At 48.0% G+C, this 22995-nt stretch overlaps 8 protein-coding genes across 8 annotated transcripts in view; 5 read left to right on the top strand and 3 right to left on the bottom strand.

The window, feature by feature from the left end:
• Positions 1-193: 193 nt before the first annotated feature.
• On the bottom strand, positions 194-5006 carry CNBE1150 (hypothetical protein; the record flags this gene model as incomplete). The annotated part of the gene is made up of 8 exons (XM_770306.1): positions 194-344; positions 394-610; positions 659-812; positions 867-1979; positions 2030-2897; positions 2949-4543; positions 4599-4621; positions 4673-5006. The coding sequence occupies 8 exons, from the start codon at positions 5004-5006 to the stop codon at positions 194-196; spliced, it is 4455 nt and encodes a 1484-aa protein (XP_775399.1).
• A 433-nt stretch (positions 5007-5439) lies between these two features.
• Positions 5440-7394, top strand: CNBE1160 (hypothetical protein; the record flags this gene model as incomplete). The annotated part of the gene is made up of 6 exons (XM_770307.1): positions 5440-5528; positions 5575-5784; positions 5837-6053; positions 6103-6651; positions 6709-7076; positions 7136-7394. 6 exons carry the CDS (start codon positions 5440-5442, stop codon positions 7392-7394), a joined length of 1692 nt encoding a protein of 563 aa, XP_775400.1.
• A 535-nt stretch (positions 7395-7929) lies between these two features.
• Positions 7930-9371, top strand: CNBE1170 (hypothetical protein; the record flags this gene model as incomplete). The annotated part of the gene is made up of 5 exons (XM_770308.1): positions 7930-8019; positions 8113-8241; positions 8303-8390; positions 8444-9249; positions 9306-9371. 5 exons carry the CDS (start codon positions 7930-7932, stop codon positions 9369-9371), a joined length of 1179 nt encoding a protein of 392 aa, XP_775401.1.
• An 807-nt stretch (positions 9372-10178) lies between these two features.
• On the top strand, positions 10179-10639 carry CNBE1180 (hypothetical protein; the record flags this gene model as incomplete). Its single annotated transcript, XM_770309.1, has 3 exons — positions 10179-10187; positions 10246-10375; positions 10470-10639. The coding sequence occupies 3 exons, from the start codon at positions 10179-10181 to the stop codon at positions 10637-10639; spliced, it is 309 nt and encodes a 102-aa protein (XP_775402.1).
• Positions 10640-10765: 126 nt separating this feature from the next.
• Positions 10766-11920, bottom strand: CNBE1190 (hypothetical protein; the record flags this gene model as incomplete). The annotated part of the gene is made up of 4 exons (XM_770310.1): positions 10766-11239; positions 11307-11426; positions 11493-11553; positions 11604-11920. 4 exons carry the CDS (start codon positions 11918-11920, stop codon positions 10766-10768), a joined length of 972 nt encoding a protein of 323 aa, XP_775403.1.
• Positions 11921-12725: 805 nt separating this feature from the next.
• Positions 12726-15858, top strand: CNBE1200 (hypothetical protein; the record flags this gene model as incomplete). The annotated part of the gene is made up of 2 exons (XM_770311.1): positions 12726-14391; positions 14444-15858. The coding sequence occupies 2 exons, from the start codon at positions 12726-12728 to the stop codon at positions 15856-15858; spliced, it is 3081 nt and encodes a 1026-aa protein (XP_775404.1).
• Positions 15859-16092: 234 nt separating this feature from the next.
• On the bottom strand, positions 16093-17383 carry CNBE1210 (hypothetical protein; the record flags this gene model as incomplete). Its single annotated transcript, XM_770312.1, has 6 exons — positions 16093-16215; positions 16270-16415; positions 16474-16579; positions 16632-16855; positions 16909-17070; positions 17125-17383. The coding sequence occupies 6 exons, from the start codon at positions 17381-17383 to the stop codon at positions 16093-16095; spliced, it is 1020 nt and encodes a 339-aa protein (XP_775405.1).
• Positions 17384-18163: 780 nt separating this feature from the next.
• The window catches only part of CNBE1220 (hypothetical protein), a gene marked incomplete at both ends in the record, with an annotated part of 5776 nt that continues 944 nt past the window's right edge, over positions 18164-22995 (top strand). The window contains 15 exons of the mRNA XM_770313.1: positions 18164-18424; positions 18470-19190; positions 19249-19426; positions 19471-19533; positions 19583-20050; positions 20101-20188; positions 20238-20756; positions 20807-21597; positions 21778-21835; positions 21913-22011; positions 22060-22117; positions 22165-22253; positions 22304-22445; positions 22507-22578; positions 22637-22995. The exon at positions 22637-22995 is cut by the window's right edge and continues 154 nt beyond it. Coding sequence (XP_775406.1) covers positions 18164-18424; positions 18470-19190; positions 19249-19426; positions 19471-19533; positions 19583-20050; positions 20101-20188; positions 20238-20756; positions 20807-21597; positions 21778-21835; positions 21913-22011; positions 22060-22117; positions 22165-22253; positions 22304-22445; positions 22507-22578; positions 22637-22995 — 3966 coding nt within the window. The remainder of the gene's footprint in view (positions 18425-18469; positions 19191-19248; positions 19427-19470; positions 19534-19582; positions 20051-20100; positions 20189-20237; positions 20757-20806; positions 21598-21777; positions 21836-21912; positions 22012-22059; positions 22118-22164; positions 22254-22303; positions 22446-22506; positions 22579-22636) is intronic.

Here is a 22995-nt window from a genome sequence, read left to right on the forward strand (position 1 = left end):
TGTATTTTGAGAGTTAGATACAATTGCAGGTTCTTCGTTGCTTATAGTATCACTTCTTCATTCTTCCACAAATAGACTCTTCGTATCATAGACAAATAGTGCAAGTTGAAAAGAAGAGATTGAAGCTATCAACATATCACTGTACATGCCGGAAATGAAAAGCAATATCAATGAATCTATTCAACATCAGTGGTTATTCCTCATCATTACTATCTTCTTCCTCATCTTGGGCAGGCTTCTTGGCATTAGCTTCGACCCACTCTCTCGCCCTTGTTTTCGCCTTGTCTTGACCAGCCGCATCGCCTATTCTCTGTTCGATAGTCAACCACTTCTTGAACAGGAACCTGCGCTATCATTAACATCCAATCTTCAATATCGTGGGGGGATACTTACTTGGCTTTCTTGCTAGTCAACTTTTGCTCAAGAGCTCTGTCCATCAAGCCTCTCACACCTTGGATATCTCCCACTTTAGCAACTTGATCGATATAGACACCCCAGAGATCGAGACGTTTGGGGAATCTGTCAACAAGCCCTTCGAAAAGAGTCTTGCCTCGCTCTGCGTCACCTTGCTTGAATTCGAGGAGGGCCATTTTTTCGATGGTCTCGACATCTGCAAGCAATTAAGTTCCCAATTTCTTTCGAAAAAAAAATCACTCACGCTTAGACTTGTCGAGCGACTTCATGCTCCTTGGTAAAAGTGCTCGAGCCGCTTCTACATCACCTTTGTTGAGGTAGAATTCAGCAAAACGAGTCCAGGATTCAGGGTAGGCAGAGAACTTCTTGACAATCTTCTTGAAGAGTTCCTCAAGCGCCTATACATGGTTAACTAGGGTACATAGAAGATTATGATAAGATATGCTACTCACTTCATCCTTTCCGGCTACTTGCAAAGCCTCAGCATATCGCATGTACACCGTCCGTTTATCGTTATATTGAGCCGCCTCTTCGAATACCTTCTCAGTTGCAGACACGGTCCCGAAAGCGATCTCCAAATTGATCAGGGCCATCCAAACATTCAGTTTCTCCTCTTCTTCTCGGTACGAGATTTTCTCCAAAGCTTGCCTGCCAATTTTCCTTGCTTTCTCAATCTCATGAAGCTGAAGGTGGAAAGACATGTACTGAATCCAGAGGAAGGAGGAATTGGGGGAAGCAAGGAGAGCACGCTCATATTCTCCTGTGGATGAAGGCCTAGAAGAAGGAGCGGTAGCAGTAAGGTCAACAGCTTTTGATTTGCCCTTGGCTTTGGCAGGAGCAACAGCCTCTTCATCAGAATCAGACTCATCGTCTGATTCAGGGGCAGCAGCGGGAGCTTCACCGGTCCAATCGAAACCGGCACCAAGGTTCAAAGCAGTTTTAGGAGCGGGCTTAAAGTTCTGGGGGGCGTTATCTTCTTCGTCGGACGTTGCCTCTTCTTCTCCTCCATCAATTTCCAGTGACTCCTCATCCTCATGTTCCTGTCCTTCTCCCGATTCTCCGGCGTCACTTTCCATCTCTTGATCCCCTTCATTGAACTGCTCATCATTCTCTTCGTCGGCCTCATCATCTTCGTCTTCGCTCTTCTCTCCACCTTCGAACTCTTCACCAAAATAGCTCGCCTTGATGCCGAACGAGATCTTTCCCTTCTCCGTATCAATAGAGACAATCTTAGCCTTCACCTGATCACCCTCTCTGAAGCCCTTGAGGGCCTGTGCAACATCCGCCTTCCTGTTGTCTGTGATTTCACTCTTATGGCACAATCCACTAACGTTTGAACCTTCGATCTTTAAAAACATCCCATAAGCTTCGACCTTCCTTACAACAGCAACGACTTTTTGACCCTCTTCAAAATCGGAAAGAGAAAGCAAAGCGGTCTTCTTCGCAGATTTTGAAGGGTTTTTACGGAGGGTCATCTCGATAGAGTTGGATCCGGGATTGATGGAAAGAATCTTGCCAGAGACGAGTTGGTTGATTTCGAAACGAGATTTCCAATCCTTGACATACTGTTTAAATCGTTAGTACAACATTTTGAAATACAGCAGTATTAGCTTACTTCATCGAAGAGTTCCTTGATCATGATTCTCGCGGTAACATTCCTTCCCAAAGAAACAAAGACTCCGTGTCCAGCAATGTTCTTGACCAAACCTCTAACGCTCTCACCTTCTTTTAAGTCATCCACGGTGTTGATTTCCCTGTCAACTACGTTTTCCTTGCCTTGCACTCGAGAAAGACGTGTAGAGAGGTCAATGGCGCGCTTAGACCTATTGACATCAAGCACATAACACTTGACCTCTTCGCCAACTGTGAGAGGGCCATGGCCGGCGGCGAGGACGAGGTAGTCAGAGGAGTCGCAGGGGTGGACACGGCCACGAAGGTTGTTGGGAAGCTGGACCATGTATCCCTGAGAAGTTTGTTCTTGAACGGTTCCGGTGATGATCTGCCCAACTTCAATTGCATCAATAGCCTTGACATGCGCCGAAATACCAGACGGAGCTTTGTCCTCCTTCTTCGCCTTCTCCTTCTTCGCAGTAATAGTCTTCTTGATGTTAACAATGATCAAACCAGAGACGGGATTCTTGGACACGACAACCAAGTCATCAATCTTCTCCCCTTCCTTGAGACTTCTTCGGAGCTCCTCAATGCCTGTATGCCTCTGGTTACTCAAGTTGCTTAAACTCAACAATGCAGTCAAACCGTTGCCATCAAGCTTCACGACGACTTGCTCAGTGTGAACTTGAGAGACGGTACCAGAGACGGCCTCGCCAACCTCAAGCTTCTCAGCAGCAGTTGCGGGTGCAGTAGGAGCAGCTTGCTTGGCAGAGACAACAATCCGAGAAGCAGAGGCGTCCACGGTGATGACACGGACGGTGAGGGGCTTGCCAATGTAGAACGCCTCAGAAAGATTTTTGATGTGAGTTTGACTACAGAAAAAATATCAGCATTTGTAGTTTGAATGTACAAGGTAGACGTACCTGCACTCTGAATGGGGCATGAAGGCCTTCAAACCAGCGAACAACTCTACAATGACACCCTTATCGACGATTTTCAACACGGATCCAAGGGTTACTTCTCCAACCTTCAGATCTTCAAAGCCCTGAGGGACTGCCAAATCTGACTCGAGGAAGGTCTTTTTCAAAGTTAAGACAACTCTGTTCCTGGTGGGCTCGAGGTAGAGAACACGAGCCTTGACAGAACCTTCTGGCTTAAACCTTTTTTGGGGGTGTTTCAATCTGATGTCGGCGTAATGAGTGGGGTGAACGATACCATCGACATTGCCATGGACGTTGACGAACAACATCTTATCGGTTAATCGACGAATAGTACCCTTCAATTGCTGACCGACCTTGAGCTCGTCGACTTGCATGAAAAGTTGAGAAAGGACAGATTGTTCAAATGAGAGGAGAAGCACACCATCCATGGGAGAGTGACCAATGACACGAGCTCGGTGCAGGGTACCGGCTTTGAATTGAGGGGTGGCGTTAGAAAGCACAGGGATACGCTCATCGGCCAAGTGGCTGATATGGACAAAGCCTTCCAAACCATCCTGAGTCCTGACCATGACACCCCAGTCATTTAAAACCCTAGTGACCTTAACGCTTTGATACACTTTACCGATGGGGATAGCGAGTTCGAGAGGAGTATTGTCGCCCTCTTGGGTAGGGCTGGTAAAGTTCAAGACATGAGGAAGGGCTGAAAGAGCGAAAGAATGGGGATTGGCGGCGAGATTATCATATATGACTCGAGCGCGGATCTTCTTACCGATCTTGTACTTGTTCTCAATGTCATCTTCTCCAAGAGGAAGATGAGCAAGGTCGATAGTACCGTCGAAGAAACCAGCAACTTTGACATTCAAACCAGAAGGAACCACCGCGGTGATCAAAGCATTTACTGAGTGGCCAGGAACGATAGAACCGACAGTGGACACTTCGCTGATCTGTGAACGAGTGATATCTTGCTGGTTCAAGGAAAGGTGGGCAACACGGCCTCCAGCCGCAATAGAAGAGATGGTGGCGGGAAGGAGTTGACCGGGGATGAGGGCCTGGGCGGGGACAAATTTGGCCACTTCGTCTTTAGAAACGAAACCTTCAACGGAAGATCCGCCCTGAGTATTCAAGCCAACACCCACTATCCATCCCTTGTCTTCCTCAGATTTAACTTCACCTACCAGGAAGTAGCCGGTCTCGAGATCCTTTTTAGCAACCTCTGAGTTGACTTTTTCAGGGATGAGAGTCAATTCCACACGAGAAGCGAGTTTGGTGGTCTCCGTGATAGGGTATTGAGAGATGAATGACTGACTAGCGGTCGGGTAAAGAGTAAGAACCTTTGCATGGACATATTGTCCAGGAACAAACAGCTGAGCAAGGTCGGGTGCGGAAGACTCGTCGTCGGATTCTTCTTCACCTTCGTCCACAGCCATGGCTTCTTCGGCAGTGAGAAGCTGGGTTAACGTGTTAGAGATCTCGGTGATAGGTACGTGAGCGAGAAGGTTATTGGGAAGGGAAAGAATAAGATGGAGAGGCAAAATAGTGTGGACACGAGCGAGGACGTGAGTGCCAGGGACTAATCGCTAAGTGTTCGTCAGTGACTTATATCTACGAAGCTTTTTGAGAAAAAGAATGAACCTTGTAATTGAGGATCTCGACACCTGCACAAGGTCAGCATACCATACTACAGAAGAACGCCACGAAATACTCACGAATATTGTCCTTATCCCGCTCCTCCTTCTTCTTCGCATCTTCGTTCTTCTTCAACCTCTTGGCTTGTCTGTCGCTCATCTGCCTTTTTCTCTTCTCGCCCTTGGAAGCCTGGTGCTTGGCCTCATTTTCAGCTTCTCTTCTTCCTTCTTCTCTGACTTGTTTGAATTCGAACGCTGTCAAACTGGAACCGCCGCCTCGAGGAAAGTCGGTCTCATCGTTTTGGAGAGTCGATGTGAAGGCTGGGGCTGGTCTGGGAGCTGTTGATGAGCTCTCGTTTTGCGTCTTTTTGGAGGATTTATCTTTGGATACTTGAGAGTCCTTCTTCTGTGCCATTTTGAAGGAAGGCGGAAGTATACTTTTGGAAGAGGAGTTGTATAGAGAGCGCCAAAATACATCTGTGTAGGAAGTGGTCTTGAAATTCTGCCAGGCACGATCCCTAAATGGGGGTTGCAATAAACTACATTACATTGTCCAACGCGACGCGAACCGCAGGATCATCAGGAGGCAACGACGAACAATTAACCCAAAATCAATCTCAACCAGTCTGTAATATCCGTCCTGAGCAACCAGATTATTGACTTGTGAGAAGCTTAGATCCATACTCATCTACTTAAATCCTGGAAATGTCTTCAACAGGCGCCCACCCAGAATCAAACATAAGCTATACCACGCCCACGAAGAGAGCAGTCTTTACCTCGTCTGCTGAAGCCGGTCCCAGTCGGCCTCGGCCATCCGGAGCTTCACCTGCATATGTTAGTAATCAGGAATGAGACGGGTGCATATGCTGATTATTACACTAAGAGCTCCAGGAGGCATTCTCTGTACGGCATTGAAGATCGTGTTATCCTCGAGCAAGTCGATTAACTATCTACGTTCTGACAGTGCTGATCTGCGTACGTAGCCTTGGATCTCGCATCTGGAAAGTTGGATTTTCGGGCGAGCCAGAACCCCGAGCTGTATTTTTCTCTCAAGACCCAGATGACAAACATTCGGCAACTGAAGCTTGGGACCTCGATATGGAATCAGTCCATGGCATACATGGCAGTCGGTCAGAAGGAGGTAGGTTGATCGGTGTTAGAATTGTACAAAAACTGAGAGAGACATTTATCAAGTAAGCTTTCTCTATTTGCATGATTATTGTTCTCATTGAATCCATCCGATAGACATTTATTGGCCGATTCCAAACAACGTAAAGTGGTTATAGCGGAGAATACATTCCTCCCCACGTATATCAAAGAATACATTGCCCACACCCTCTTCGACAATCTTCGGGTCCCATCTGTCGCATTTACACCTTCGAGTCTTTTGGCGCTTGCCGCTTGTGGTCGTATAACTGGGCTCGTTGTCGACGTAGGGTGGTTAGAGACTACTATCACACCTGTAAATACAAGTGCCAGTGCGTTGTGTGATCGTTGCTGACCGAGCTCAGGTCTATAGTTCGCGGCCGCTTTTCCCCTTATCACGGTCAACCCCTCTGGCAGGGCGGCGTTTACACACACGATTGAGGTCCCTGCTTTCTCGTCACGCAATCTACATTGCCCCTCCCAAATTACTTGGTGATTTATCCAGAGAGAAGAGACGGGGGATACCACTAGACCTTTTGACAGATACACTGGTCGAGAAGGTTGTTACGGAGGGCCTGCTAGTTGGTGGTGTATTTACGGAACCAGAAAGGGATGCGGATATGGAGATGGAGGTAGAATCCAACGATTATACGCAGACTAGTGTACCCGGAGGGAAAAGGAACCTTGAAAGCCCTCGGCTGATAGATTCCTTGGAATCACGTTTCGCCTCCAGTTCTTCATCCAAGGATATGACCTTCCCTATACACACTGTCAAAGGCTCATCTCAAATGGGGTATGGCACAATTATAGTGCCTGGTTGGATCCGAGAGCGAGCAGCAGAGGTATTGTTCGAAGATGATGAGGAAAATGAGGGAGAGTCTATTGTCACTGTTCTGTTGAACACCATCCTAAAGGTGAGACTTGCTTGCGAAATTCGATGTAAGCAGCACTAACTGCTGTGCTATTTACAGTTACCAATTGACCTTCGTCCAAGTATTCTATCCAGCATACTGATAACGGGTGGCTCTGCGTCTCTTCCGGGATTCATTCCTCGACTTAGGATATCCCTTCTTCAATCTCTGCTGCCCCCTTCACAATCTTCCGATGATACTCCAGTACCGCCATCACCTCTCAACACCCCGGCGAGCCGAAAGGAACAAGCATTGTTGTGGAAAAAACGTATACGGGAGCCTTACAGGGAGCTGTATGGCTTAGTAGATAAGGTGGCTATCTTGAACGACCCAGCCCCAGTCGACGGGGAGGTTGATGGTGGGAAAGGCGGGAAAGCTCCGAGATGGGTCCCAGGACTGATGACTTGGGTTGGAGGATCGTTAGCAGGGTGAGTCGCTTCTGAGAGGTAGTGGCGAAAAAAAATGTAAGATTAACCAAACCGTGCAGAGTGTTGAGAACAGGCGGTCCTGAGCTTACTCGTGAAAATTATGACACTCTCCTATCGACGTCCCTCGCCCGAGGAGACGCATATAGGCAAGAGCTGGAAGAGGCGTATCACGATGTAGCAGCGAGCATCGGAATAAATGTGGAGGAACTGAAAGCAGGGGAGGCTGTGAGAGATGGGAGAGGGCTTGGAAGAAGAAGGGGATGGAAAGACGGCAAAGGCGTTGTGGGTGACTGGAGCAGAGCTGTCAAGGCTGGCTGATACATAGGTTCGGAAAAAGAGTTGCTGTAAGTATCTAATATGCAAATTACCGGTCATACCGAGGATCAACGTCGGCGTACTAAGTAAAATCAGCACGGATTGACTTCAACTATAACTAACGCTTCGTACATCTTATTTAGCGACTTGTTGAGCCAAAGAATATTGACTGCTGCCCCATAAATGCGGACTGGAGATGTTGTGTGGTGCTTTATTTATCGGAGTTATGAGATCGATCGGAGTCATGATGACGACTCCGATGGGTTGTTCTGAAATGACGGGATGGCGAGCGAGGTTTGTCAAGATCCAAGGCTCCAAAATGGCTATGCATCAAGCATCACGCAGAAACGCAACCGAAGTTGGATGACGACATATTTGGCAAGAGATTGACTGACTGCAACCAAGTCCCCCGCGACCCGATGGTGAGATTACAGTCCCTGAATAGGATCGCCGTGAGCATCGGTGACAACCCCTGCCAAATCCTCATAATACTGATAAGTCGACTTTTGTTTTGCTCAATTCATCTATAGCACGGCCAATGTCCCTCCTCGCCGAGTCTCTCGCAGGGGCGAAATATATGGTAGCCACCAACGACGATCGCGAATCGTCAACTAATGGTGCCGCCGAGGTGGGTTGCCTTCTCTTCGGGACATCGACAACTCCTCAGTGTGCTATGTTGGGGAGAAGTTTTGACTGATTTTCGACGCGTCGTTTCTAACAGTTCCTGCGAAGAAAAAGATGGCCAGAGATATTACTGAAAGAGCTCGTGGGCTCTGCAGTATTTTGCCTCAAACCAACGCTCATCCTTGGTAGCCGGCAATATCAGAACGGCGAAGCTTGGAGTTGGAAGGTCCGTCTTCATTCTTACAAGTTGACCTGAACGTCTTGGGCTCTTACGACGAACCAAATAGATAATCTACAGCTCACCGTCAGTGTACGAGATGCTGGGTCAAAGGCCAGCCGATTTGGAAGGGAGGGATTTCTTTGATCTTGTCCTTGGTAAGCGCTCTGAACCTTCTTTTTTTCCTTCCCGCTGACGTGTAGCACGAAAGTTGACGACCGTCCTCAACTGCAATCATTCTTCAATAGTCTACTCGCACCTCCGCTTCTCAATGTCGAGCCAACTCTTCTTTCCTCTGAAGGGCCCGATACACTTGGCGGAAGTCGGACAACATACATCAGGATGCTCTCTGCGGCGCCTGGGCCCTCAAGATCAGATTCGAGTTCCAGGTCTAGCAGTGGACAACGCTCCCTCCCTCAATCCAGTTATGGCACCCCTGTAGGGCGGATATTAGGACCGGTCGTATGGGAGATCAGGGCCCATGCGACCGGTATCGGGGAAGACCTGGGTGAAGCAGCGGGAAATGGGGAAACTTTGCGGATGGCGGCAGATGGTACCGTCGTCTCTGCTATTAGAGAAGGCGATGGCAAACATAAAGCCATCTGGCTCATGGCCCGGCAAGTGGGCGAGGGGATGAATGAAGATCAAAAATCACTGGAGGCGTTTCTGGAAGTGAAGCTGGAGAATGAGCGATTATTAGCAGAATTACAAGAACTGGAAGAAGAAGTAGGAATGACAGTTGAAGATTCTATAAACAACAATCAGTCTGCATCAACGCCATCGTCTCATTCATCGACAGATACTCCACCGGGTGGAGACAAGAATAAGAACAAAGCTGGACGCCCCCCGAAAACGAACACTCAAGCTTCTGCTTCGGGGCACAAGAGACAAAAGTCTGGCACCGGGGGCCCGGCAGGAGCTTCAGAGGGAGAGACAATGCATGTTTGCGTTACGTGCGGAAGAACGGATAGTCCAGAATGGAGAAAGGGTCCTTTGGGTCCAAAAACGCTTTGCAACGTAAGTCTTATTCAATACCAATTGCGTTTGCAGTTCATTTATGTCAATGTTTGAAGGCCTGTGGACTAAGATGGGCAAAACGAAATTCAACTCACATTCCCAAAAAAGATAAGCAATCTTGAGAGTAGTATGTTCGGTTGATCGCTGGGCTACGGTTTGCATAAGAATTCTGATCCACTGGAAAGGACAGAAAGGTTGTAAATTTAGAGGGCTTATAGTGCATAGATGCCTTTATTTGTACAGTACGAGGGTAGTCTCTCATTCATCCATGCATGGTTTGCTGAAAAGTAGGCGATTTTGGAACGACCTTTAATAATGGCCGGTGGAACCATGGTGCCGGGCTCCAAGGATTGCAAAAGAAGAAAAAACCCTTTTTCCACGCAGCAACAGCCTGTCATGAAACCTCTGCACCTCAGCTTCTTCAGAACGGTCGATGATAAAAACGATGGTTCCTTCTTTTCCCTTTCATTTGAGATGCATTTAGCTTCATCATTTTTTTCAGTAGCATTCCTGATCAGATCAGAGCACGTAGAATTCTATGGACTTTTGTGGATGGATGCTGCGAGCAATCCCCCTTTACTTAGACCCTTGCCGGCTCGTCCTCGGAGTCTTTCCGTTCGGCATCTGTCAACGTCGTCGTGGACGCAAACAAAGGAAAATAAGAAAGTGGAGGTATTAGCATCATGTTATTACATAATGCAAACATTTGTTTGTTGTCGGATAACGCCGCAACCGAGTGGGTGGTGGTTGCCGGTGGCCTCACTCTTTCTTGGCCGCGGCTGTGTTGTGTGTCAGCAGGGGCGGGTACGCTTATTTCATTTCGGCCTTCCTAAAGCGGGTCAACTTGTTCTCGTTATCTGATAATCCCCAAACTTCCCACATCAGCACCTTAGAGCATTTCGCTGCCAGTGTATCTGACACTACCCATAATGGCTGCTGTAAGCCCTTCTTTTCCGTCTTGTCGAGTTTGTTGATCAGCTGCTAATGACTGTATAGCCTGGAACCATCATCACTTCTACCCCCGGCGCTGTTCCTGCGGGTCCCGCTTACCAATACAGCGTCAAGATGACTTGTACTGGATGCTCCGGTGCCATCAACAGGGTCTTGGGGAAAAATATTACTGCTCGTGAGTTGGAATCCGTCGAGCTGCGGGTGCTGGATTGAAACAGCCCAGTTAGATTATGCGCGGGGCTGACATATTCCCACCATTGATCTGATAGCCAATGCCTACCATATTTCCCTTCCCAAGCAGCTTGTTCTCGTCTGGGGTCCTTCATTACCTCCTTTTGAGACTGTCACAGAGAAGATTGCCAAGACGGGGAAGACCATTAACGCCAAGGAGGTCATTGAGGACGCTAGCACGTTGCCCCCGCTCGAGGCTGCTGCCTAGGGTGGCTTGTGCGCGGAACGAATATGCATGTGTGTACAATACAACATGACCGAAAATCTGTACTATGAGACATCTAGTAGTATTGAGACAATTTCCTGAAACTTCCGTTCATTTCTACTCATACCCTCAATCGAGACCATGGTTGGCCTTTTCTTTTTCCCACTCTTCTTCCTTTACGATCTGACTCTTTCTCCATTCAAGGACTCCCACCTGCTCCTGACTTATAATCTCACGCTCTTCCTTCTCCAGCAATCTCCCTTCGTCGACTTCTTCGGCAGAAAGACCCACACCTTCTCCAAATGCCACCACTTCAAACTCTCCTTGCAAAGCTGCACCTCCGCGACTAAGGATGGTAGGGTCATCAACAGCCTCAGTCATGGCCTTGACGACATTAACGTCGTTGGCGTCAGAGAAATCGGTGCCTGCAGAAGACGGCGAAGATGCGATCGAAACAGAGCTAGACGTGTCTGCGTCGTCCCCGCAGCCGCAGTCATATGTTTCGTCTAACGTGAGACAGTCAAACTCCGGCTTGCCTAAACGAGCATTTACTTGATTATGCACATGACAAAGCCAGAGACTGGCAGACTTTCTGGAAGACGTCTGCGAGGGAATTAGCTCGGGTCGGGAAGAATCGGTTGTATTGAGTGCCACTGAGATGTACACTTACTTGAGGGGGATATTCTTTCAATAGCTTTTGGAACTCTTGAGCACATTCTCCACAAGGATAAAGACGAGAGAAAAGATGAAAGTAGGATTTAAGGGCTAGACGATCGTCTTCAGTCGGTTCCTAGACTACAGTTAGCTTGAGGGTCTGTGCGGTCGCGCTGGGTACACTGAAGAAGGCTAGACTTACATCGGGATAGCGAAGTGTCATGAGGTGCAGCACTCTCCAGGCCGCCCTTCCCAGCTCAGCCCTGCTTATCGGTCAGTATGGATACTGGCAGGACGTAGATGGGATACATACTTGGCAGTGGCATTTCCCAGCTTGGGCATGATCACGCCGCCGTGAATCACGTCATCATCCATAGCCACACTCGCATCTTTTTGAGTCAATAGTTCCTCTCCCCATGCCCGCCCCTCTTCATGCTCATATCTTGCGAAATCCGGCTTCACCGGTTCTCGCCAATGTTCGCTATCTATTCCTCCTGCTTGCCATTCTCCTGGAGCGGGTAGGCGCTCTTCGGACGGATAGAGAAGGTAGAGGGTCGGCACTATTACGATAAAAGCACAGAGGAGGGCAAGACGCAGTATTCGAGGGATATGAACCAGAGGACCAAGCATCTCTAAGGTCCTGTGGAAGAAGGAATTGTCTGGTAAATCACTACCGGAATAAAATACAGGTTTTTACCGTGATTAATGAGGAGATCTTGGTACCTTATTTGAGTGATGGAAGCGACAAAGGGGAAGGCGGGGAGATAAAGCACCACCTGATATGGGTAACAAAGAAAAAGAGTGTACGTCGGACGAAACTGAGCTGCTGAAAGAAACGTGAACCACGGTGCGTTCCTGATGGCGCCCGCTGCCGCCTCTGAACTTCTGGCGGGGAATGAATCAAGGAGGCCAGAAAGACAGAAGCGAAAAAAAAAGAAAAAAAAACCCCGAAATCGAGTATCTTTTTGGACAAGAGCTCGGTCGTGACTGGGGTTTGGCTTCTCTATTGAGGCATGTATACATGGTGCCGGACGGAGGGCAGAGTAATGACACATACGCGCAATGATGTTATACTTACAACAATAATGTTATATTTACATGCAGGGATGGTCTGTCACTACGCACGGTCTTCAGTCGCGTCGAGCGATCAGGCGGGCACACGTAACGCTCCATATGCTTTTGTTGTTCCTTTGCCATTTAGACAATCGCATTATAGACATCACTTCCCATTAATAACATTACAATTATATTATTCTCTCTCCCCAACGCCCCGCCTCTCCCGTCTCCACCGCCCCGATAATCTCATCTCCTCTCTTCTATCGAAAGTCAGCGCGTCGAGCTACTCTGGCAAGTTCTCCACACGTTCGTCCCATCTCTAGCAACTAATAATATCTTCCACCACCTAGTATCTATCTAATTCCTCCTCATAGTAGCCATGGTTCCCCAACCAGAACCCGTCTTCTCAACATCATCCAGCCCGGAATCGTCAAATCTACCAAGCTCAGACTCTCATCCTTCGGTCTATTCGCTGCAAAGCCATTATACGGAGACCGGCGAGGGCACAGAGGTCAGCGATGGTGATTCCCCACCGGCTGAAAATTTGAGTAACGAGGAGGAAAAAGGGAACAACAGCATCGGTGGAAAAAAAGCGCCTGAAATCTTCGTTGATGAAGGTGAAGATGAAGATGAGACAGGAACTCTTCAAGATGAATATCGGGCAAAACCGTCTTATCCACCACCAAAAAAACCATTAACTCCCTACCAGCTAGCCCGAATAGCCGGCACGTTTGGTATCGTTGTTCCCAGTCTTCCCCATCCACCGCCGACTCCAGTGTCCTCAGCTCCTTGCGAAGTCTCGTTGTCGCCATCAACATCTCAAATAGAAAGACAATCTCCTTTGCGGTCATCTTATCACGCACAGCGCCATTCGCCTTTTCTACTATCGGTCATACCACCTTTAATGCTTTTACCAACCGCGGCTGTTGCACTTACTCCCCTAGAAATTAGAAAACGAGAGAGAAAATGGCGTAGAGGCACTTTAATGCCCCTCCAACCTACATTGGGTGGGATGTTGCTGTGTATCGCGCGAGAATATGGTCTGCCATCAACAAGCGGAATTCACGTATATCTCGTCCTCAACTCTTTTGGCTCCCTACCCAGCAGCTCCGATCCTCCTACTTTTTCGGACAGGGGAGAGGAGAGCGACGACGAGCCCGATGGCCCTCGTGTATCGAATCAAACTTGGTCAACCCTCTTCTCAACCTACCTAGTCCAAAGTTCTGCCGCTAGTAACACTTCACGTGCGCCTACGCCTTACCAAACGCCTGTCAAGAATGGAGAAAGGGAAGTGCCATTCTTTACTAGTCCTCTTGGCCAGCGTGGAAATTTTGCAAAAGCTGCGCCGAAAGGACATAAACAAAGCTTGTCGTTGTCTACTCTTGCTCCTGTCTCTCATAAAACGGGTCATTCCATGGACTCTACCGTCACAGACATCCCCCTTGCATCAACACCCCTCATGCCTCTCACCCCATCCACACCATCAATATCACCCTTCACAAACCCGATCGTTGGCACCATAGAGTTTGACATTGATCTCGAAGAAGCTACATGGTACGAATCATGGAAAAAGAAGGGCGGCGGTAGAAGATGGAAGAAATCTTTGAGGGAAGAGGAGGCACTCGAGAGTGGGAAGAAGGAGCTGGGTTTAGTCAAAAAAATGGAGGCAACTAAGAACGAGCAGGAACAAAGACCACAATTCCTCAAAGAATTGGAAGCCGCAAGAGTTCCTAGTCCTGCTCCCTCAAATGAGCCTGTTTCTGAGTACATGTTCCTTGAGGAGGACGAGTCGCAAAGTACAAGTACTGGTCAAGAGTCAGATACCGTACTCGAACACGACGCAGAGATCTCAAATGTGGTCAAATTACTCGATGCGCAAGGGGTCAAACGTGAAGACCTTTTGCAGAGCCCTATCCAGCTGGGTTGGAGCAATGAGCGCAGTCCGGACATTGGGCCGAATCCTGTTGTAAGAAGAGTCCAGGAGGTTTTGGATAAGAGGTGGAGTGGATTAGTCATGTCAGAACAGCTCGATGATCTTGAAAAGAGTAAGAGCAAAGCTCTCCTTAGATTTTTTAAAACAATGCTAATTTGTGACAGTTATGAGACGACTTTCTCCTCGGGAGATCCACTTGACGTCACCACGATATATGACGCCTCGTACCGCCCAAAGAATCGCTGGTCACGCCATTAATGAAGATCTTCCTAAGATGTCAAACGCAAGGGATTTGGGTCGAAGTCCATTAGCACCTGTGGCAGAGTTGCGAACACCCAACATGGACGTTAATTCAGATTCCGGGTCCGATTATGGAGATGAGGAGACCCATGAGACGTATGAGACACGCGAAAGTATGTCATCACGAGATGAAGAAATGGAAGACGGGCAACCCACGCCCCAAAACCGTCAAGACGCTTGGCCCACGTTGCCCCGCCATTCCCCCGCCTCGCTTAACGCTTCTAATCTTTCTTCATTTTTCCATCACCCCAACTTCTCTGCACCTCGTACCAATCAGTCGCCCTCCTCGGAGACTCTTAAGCGTATGGAGGAAGCCAACGAACCTTCCAAGCCAGCCGAAAGCCGAGAATGGGTTCCTCGCCGTCCCGCTCGACCACCTAGCCCAAGGCTTGAGCAGAATGGAACTCTGTCTCACGCTTTGCCGGACGAGTATGTTGATATTCTCAAATCTCCTCGCTCACCCCCACCAACTGGCCGGGCAAGCCCTTCGACAAGATCGTTTATGTCTCCAGGCCAAGAAGATGGGAGGAAGAGGAGTGGGGTTGGTGCGCTGAAGGGTTTGAGGCACCAGATGAGTGCTGTAAATCTCAAATGGCGATCCGAATCCAGCCAAGGTCAAATGACATCGCCCGCTGCGCCCAGCGGTGCTGGTTTGACTTCGCCTGCCGAGTTTGGTATCCTTTCTGAAGATGCTGATCATCTTTCACCTGAAAATGAATCACGCTCGTCCAGCCTTCCATTACCACCCAAGGTGGCCAGTAAATTCGCCAGCCGTATCCTCCACCCTACCTTTGCCTTCCGTCGCAACGAAGATTCCTCCTCGTCCAAGCCTGGGCATGGTAGACGCCATCCATCGCATGACGGGCCGATTCAAATATCGGAAATTTCAAGCCCGATTCCGTCAACATTCAGACATACCAGGAGCGGATCGTTGGCATCAACACTGCCCGAGAGCGCAATATTACCGTCGCATTCTATACAGGCCGTCCATTCAAGGCAGGGCTCCTTGCCTCACGCTACCCCTCGTCAACCGTCACACTTTCCTCACCAACCTCAAACACCCACTACCCCAGCTAGCCCCGCCAGCCCACGTAGTGTGAGAAGAAAGCCTGTCCCCAGCATGAGCAATAGCGGAAGTACTACGAAAGATGCTACTTTGAGTGTGAATATGGGCGGTCCAGGAGAAGGAATAAAAAGCAGTCTGAGTTTGGGAAGTGTAGCCAGTTTTGTTTTAGAGGATCCGCCCAAGGGAAAGAGAGGATTAGGCTTGGCAATGTAAACCCGGATTAAGGGAGGTGGGGGCAAGTGGAACGGATAGATGGAGGCGGATCTTGAAACTGTAACCTTTTGTATTGGACATAATCATACCCTGTACATTTTATACCCCTTAGCATCTAGTTTTGGTACTTATTCATAGTATGAGTTGCGGTTGGCAAGCCAAGGTCTTAGACATGTACCCACGTGTTTTACCATACAACTATTGCTTGCTGTCTATTATCTATACATCTAACGTCTATCGTGATCTGTTAATCTCATGGGGATAGAAGAGCTTGATTGTGTTTTGCCATATTTGCTCGGCCAACTCCTCTATGGGTATTCCTTTGACAGAGGCAACAACATGGGCAATTATGCCAATCTTATTGCTGCAATCAGCATCTTGTATGGCTGATTCGTAATCAGATATCCTTACCTCGGCAGGTTCCATTCTTCCCTTTACACCCAACCCCTCCTTCCACTTATCAGCTTTGCTGACTTTTTGAACAGCTAGATGGGAGTCTTTGGGAGGGACGTAGGCGGCAGAAGCGTGAGATGCTGTGGGAGTGCACCAGGGAGCATCTGATAACGTCATGCAAATGAGCCTCGATCTTAGTGCAGCCAAGATTCAATCACCCACCGGTCTCCAATAGAAGCCTGTCAAGAGGTATTTGCTTGATGACTTCGAGATTGTCAGCCGTCTTGAGAGAGCAGCCATTCACGCCAATGTGAAGGCCCATGTTCACCTAATGCCCATACCATGAGCTCATGTCTATTGATAAAGGGCAATGTACTGACCAGCTCCGTCATCTCCTCCGCAGTCCCCGTAAAACTATGGGCGACACCTCCTCCCCATTCGGTGGTCCAGCCAATCTCCTTCATTATCCTCATGAGATCAGTATGTGACCCACTTGTTCGAGAGTGCAGAAAGAGAGGGAGTCGATACTTCTTTTGGAGAAGGAGGAGTTCTGGAAGATGGGCAAGCTGAGTTTTTTGAGGGGAATAGTGAAGCCTGTCGTAATCTGCGATTATCTCAGTCAGTGCTTAATTGGGAGCTCAGAGGAGGTAAACATACCTAGACCTATTTCACCAATAGATATAATTCTTTTGGAACCTCCTTCGCCAAGGTCTTGATCGATGAGATCGGTCAACTCCTTGAGATATCCTTCAGCACCACAAGGGTGCTTATCCATTTCGCAGGTCGAAGTTGGGTGAACACCGGCAGAGCACTGCAGATCTGTATGCTGATATTTATATTTCTGTAATGCGTTAAAATGTTCAGATGACTCACCAAACTCCTTAGCCATCTCCAATGCATCTTTGGACTCCTTCAAGCTCGTGCCGGTAATTAGAATCTTTTCAACGCCCTTGGCCTTAGCTCTCTCGATAACGGCCTTAACATCGGCTTCATGTTTCTTTCGTCCGCCATATTTGCCTTGAAACATGGGATCCGTGAGATTCACTGCGATGTCTGCGGAAATCATCAAGGGTAAGCGCCACAGAAATACGAAGCGACGAAGGAATGCGAGACACCAACCCGCGAACCGCATCTTGGGCATCTGCCGGAGAATTCTGGTGGAAAAGTAAATGGCGAGTGCTGAATAAACGTTTTAATAGTGTCTATAGGCTATTATATGGATTTGTGGCTAGCAAAGTAAGTGACATAGACGTTTGGTACGTAGATGAGTATATCAATAGAATACGAAATGGCCGAAGTGGAGGTTGCTTTTCCGAGGAGTTGCTTCCGTTCATTGATTTGCCTGCGTACGATGAGCAGATGACTCTTCCGTCCCTACGGTACGTACACCTGCAGCATTTTGTCCTGTTCCCACAGTCTACAATGCCTGTCAAGACATGATTCGTGTCTCCTACCAGGTCACACCGCATCTCCAGAGTAATCTCTGTCATTCTCCACCTTCCATTCTGCGTTCCGTCGGTGTATCTTGATATCGTTCACAAAAAGGTTACACTCGCGCGGCATCAACATGTAACAACAAGGCTTCAAAAATCATTAATGAGTTCAGAAGAACGTAACTGTAGTCAAACCTTCAAGGCCAGCTCCGATTCCGACAAAAGATTCAATCCCCAGTGGCAGGCCGATCCATACTGGATATCCTTTCACCAATAATGACAAGCTTCGGTCCTTTGTCAGTCTCAAACGATTTAACTTTCTTTTCATGGATGTTACCATTCGGTCTTCGAAGCCAGTGCAACTATATAGACACTGCGGATGAAGAGTGAGGGATCTTTTGAATCCGACCTTTCTGTCTTTCCCTCATACCCCCCTCGCTATTTTGTTGTCACTCCAAATCTTTAGCCAGAAATCTAAAATGGGGCCTCATACATTGCCCGCCTGGCCTGTTATGGTAGATACAACATGCGTCGCCGTTGTACTCGCTACTGTACTCATCTCATCATTGCAAATCATCGTGACATGGATCAAGAGCAAGCGTGGCGGGCATATTCAGCTTTCTGAATCTTTTGAACCCAAGACCAAGAAGGAACTTTTCGAAACTAACTTATTATTTCATGTTGCCAGGGAAACGCCTGAAGATGGCGAACCGGTAGAGGTTGCTGGTTTTTGGAAAAGTGTGAGCCCTTCTAGACCATTTTCGGCGCTAAAACCCTGCCATCAGACTATCTTTGCCAAAGTTTCCCTTCTGTTGGTAACTCTCAGCAATCTTGCGATCCAAGCCGTAGATACAATCGTGACATCACCTTATCGCGGACAATCATGGCTCCCTCTTCTTACATTAATGACCGTAGCCTTGACCAATATCTATCTCGTTGCGCTCTCCACGCACTACCTATTTACTCGCAATCTCGCCAGACACGCTAGTCTGACTAAACACATTTGCACCATCTCTAGCATATTACTTTTTCATTGGTACTTTCAAACCCTGGGACAGTATCTTTGGCGAAGTATAAATGTAGATATTCCCTGGACCGGCTACGCTTCATTGGGATTGGCGTTCCTTCAAACCGTCATGTCAGGTCTCATCCCTGTTGGACCCAAGCTGTGGGTGGATATAACCGCTGTATACACTAAGGCAGTCCGTGCCAAAGTTGAGGACAATGCTGTCTTCACATTTGGTGGTAACCTTATTGAGGAGATTTCATGCTCAGTCTTCGGAAAGCTAATGTTTACATTTGTTTACCCGATGATTGTCAAGACTGCAAAGATGCACCAGGTTGACATCCAGGATCTCCCAGCCGTACAGGCTGAGATGAGAACGCAGAACATGTACCATGAGTTTATGGGCCCCAAAGCAACCGAGGATATCAGATGGAAAAGGCATCCAACGTTGTCGCTACTTTGGACAGTATGGCGGCCTCAGCGACGAGCGGTGGTCAAGGGTGAGTATTGCTGCAATGACCTTGTTGCGTTGTTTTTGGTGATTTGACTCTCCTTTAGCCCTCATCTTCATGTTCGCTCTCTGTCCTCTCTGGTATCTTCCCCACATTTGCCTTCAGCAGATTCTTGGTATCCTCGACGACCACACTGCCGTCCGGTTGAGCGCTGTAGCATTTGCTGCTCTCATGATTCTTGCTAAAGTTGGCAACACGATCATTTCTATGCAGCAATACAATATGTGAATCCCAAGGTTAGGAATAGACATGGCATGTCGCTAACCAGATGCAGTACCATGTCATATGTCGGACCTCGAATCAATGCCCATACGTCATTCCTTCTTTACCAGTCAGTGGGCTCTCGATATCCGTCATTCAATGCTAACAAGAGTGTTCAGGAAACTCCTTACTCGCAAGCTCTTTGCCATTCCGGAAAATAAGGAAGGCGATAAAGCTGTTCATACTAAGGCCGATATTCTCAATCTCATCTCTTCTGACGCTTCTTCTGTGCAACGTGTCGGCTGGACGTTCACCAACCTTTTTCGATCAGCACTTGAGATGGCCCTTGGATGCTCCTATGTATGGATTCTTCTCGGTCCCTCTGGTCTGTGGGGTCTTTCTACCCTCATCCTTACCTGTCCTCCGGCGTACTTGTTAACAAAATGGGAATACTCTGTTTTTGAGAAGAGGCTTGCCATCAGGGATGAAAGGGTATCATTGATGCAGGAAGCCGTTCAGGCAATTTCGATGATCAAAATGATGGCAACAGAGAGGTTCTGGTATAGGAGGATCAATAGTGTGAGAGAAAGAGAATTCAAGAAATTGATTCAGGCCCAGGTCTTGGGCTACATCTCTGGTTTGCTTTAGTGAGCTAGTCACATTTTTCCATACTTTTGGTGACTAAAGTAGTTTCTAGTTCGGCTGCCCCTACTGTCATTGTCATTGTTGCGTTTGCTCACTATACACTTGTCGCTAAAAAGGAGCTTACAGCGACTATCGCATTTGTAAGTGACTTAGGCATGGCCCATGACGAAGTGGCTGATGGCTCTTCAGACTTCCATTGCCGTTTTCAATGAACTCCGCCCGGCTCTTCTCGATCTGCCTTCCAGCGTGGCTGAGCTCCTCCAAGAGATTCTTGGTGCTCGGCGTATCGCCAATTTCCTCACTACTGGAGACGTCGAGTATTTCAATGATACTTCTTTCAATTCCTCTGACATCACAACTCCGGAAGAAGGTCCTCTTTACATCGTTGGTACTGTCGCATGGGATGTACCAAAGATCTACGTTGCACCAGCTAGCAACCACAGCACCGACACGTCAAGTGATAGTTCGGAAAACAATAAGGTCGGCTTCAGGCTTATGGATCTTGACATCAAGTTTCCCAGAGGGAAGTTGACTCTTGTGGCTGGTAAATTTGGTTCGGGAAAGTCTCTTCTGTTGTTGGCTTTACTAGGAGAGGCAAGGTTGATTGAAGGCAAGATTTCGTATACGGTTTCTCCTATCATGGACCCTCAGATAATTGACAAGAACGACTGGAGTTTATTGAAGAACGGAGTGGCCTACGCTCCTCAGGTGAGTCGTTTGATACGCCTAGTAAATCCCAGGCAGCTAATTCTTTTCAGACACCTTGGCTTCTGAGCCAAAGCATTCGAGATAACATTCTTTTTGGCCTTCCTCTCGATATGGAGCGCTATCGTTCTGTCTGCTTTGCTACTGGTCTCCTGCCTGATCTTGAGCTCCTCGAGGATGCCGACCTCACTGAAATTGGCGAACGAGGCAAACTTCTCTCTGGTGGTCAAAAAGCTCGGGTCAGTTTGGCACGTGCGATTTATTCGAGGGCTTCAGTTCTTCTTCTGGATGATGTTATATCGGCCGTTGATGCTCAGACGAGTCAGCATATCATCACACATTGCTTCAATTCCTCCCTTATGAGTGATCGAACTGTCATCCTCGCTTCTCATGCTGTGGAGACTTTGGCGCCTTTGGCTACCCATGCAGTTTATCTGGATGATGGCAGATGTCTTTGGCAAGGTTGGGGGAGGCAGTTGCTTGAGACTGAGCACATGGCCCATTTGAAGACTGAGTCTAGATCGCCCAGTCGCTTGCCCAGCAGGTTGCCAAGTAGCGAAAACCTTAAGTCTGAAGCAAAGAGTGACAGGAAGGATAAAAAGAAAGGTGAAAAGCCTGTCTCACTCGACGTTCAGGCGATGAAAGAAAAGTTTGAAATTGGTGAGGCGATCCCAAAGACACCAAAACAGCTCGTAATTGAAGAAGAAAGGGCGGTGGGAGCTGTGGATCTAATTCACTGGAAAAACCTACTAAAGTTTAACGGTAATGGGGTATATTGGACGGTTGCCTTCACCCTCATGATGGCTGCTGTTCTGGCACCTGTTTGTGAGAGGATGGCTCTTTCGTGAGTTGGCCACCTCAAAAATCTTACGAACCAGTCTGACATTTTGACGGAAGACTTTGGACAAGCACAGAAGGCGAGAGATCAGTCGATCATAGCGTTGTGTTCTGGATTTCACTTTACGCCGCTGCACGTCCTCTTTTGATGGAATGTGGCTGGGTTCTGTGCTGATCGTTTTCATAGATTTCTCTCACACGTGTTTTCCTGGACACAGTCTACGGTTTATTCTGTTTCTGGGGTAGTATGCGAGCTATGAAAATTGCACGCCTCAATGATCTATTAACGAGATTTGCTAGTTTGCTGACTTCGGCACTGTAGATCCACGGTCAGATGCTCGAGTCGATGTTACATGCCAAGATGCTGTTCTTCACCAAGACTCGAGCAGGATCTATTATTCAGCGTTTCGGCAAAGATCTTGTTAGTTCTAATACGACTTAGGTAGGACCCAAACTAACCTATTTCTAGAACGACATCCTTGACTGTTCCAATTTGCTTACTGAAATGACTGGAGGGGGCATGAACAGTGATTTCCACCTATTTCGCCGTAGTCACGCTAATAGTCATTCGTAGTTATCATCAGTCTGATATCAGTATCCGTGTATGGCGGCTGGATATTCTGTGTAGTGACCATTCTATTGCTCGCCGCTGCTTGGACACCAGTAATCATGTTGAATTATGCACTGAGTGCTTTGCTGACCTGTCCTTTTAGGGGAAATGGTACCGGGCATCTTCTCGACAAGTCCGTCGACTTCAAGCTGTCCTTCCGGGCCCCATCAATGCGATTTACGGAGAGACTGTGGCTGGTACTACCGTTATTCGCGCTTTCGGTGCCCAGTCCGTTTTCATTGATGGTAAGTGCCTTGCAAAGCGCAATACATGTTCAGGTAGTCTCTGATTCGAAAACATTCTTAGATCTCTTGAGATGGACCAACATGAAGATCACAGCGACTATTTGGACTGTTGCTATCGCCCGATGGCTATTATGTGAGTAGCTTCGTTTCTGTCTTTCGGTATGTCACTAACCCAAGGTCCCATTATGCAGTGAGCTTGCAAGTCATGGATGTCATTGTCCGTATTACTGCTCTCACTCTTCTTCTTGCCCGAGCTTCCACTACAGGTGCTGTCGCTGGTTTCGTCCTTACTTTTGCTGGTTCCATCTCCACTTATGTTAATTGGATGCTTATTCACCTCCGCAACTTCGAGCTCAAGGGTGTCAGTCTCGAACGCACTTCGGAATACCGAACACTTTCACGAGAGGACGGTACGAAACTTCTTGCAGACGACACGCGGTATGCCACAGATGGACTAGAACTCGACGAAGAAGAAGATCAGCGTCTTGGCAGTTGGCCTGAGCATGGTGAACTCAAGGTTGAAGGCCTGTGTGCCCGATACGGCCCTGAT

The sequence above is a fragment of the Cryptococcus neoformans genome, chromosome 5 (genome assembly GCF_000149385.1).
Source record: "Cryptococcus neoformans var. neoformans B-3501A chromosome 5, whole genome shotgun sequence".
Taxonomy (NCBI): domain Eukaryota; kingdom Fungi; phylum Basidiomycota; class Tremellomycetes; order Tremellales; family Cryptococcaceae; genus Cryptococcus; species Cryptococcus deneoformans.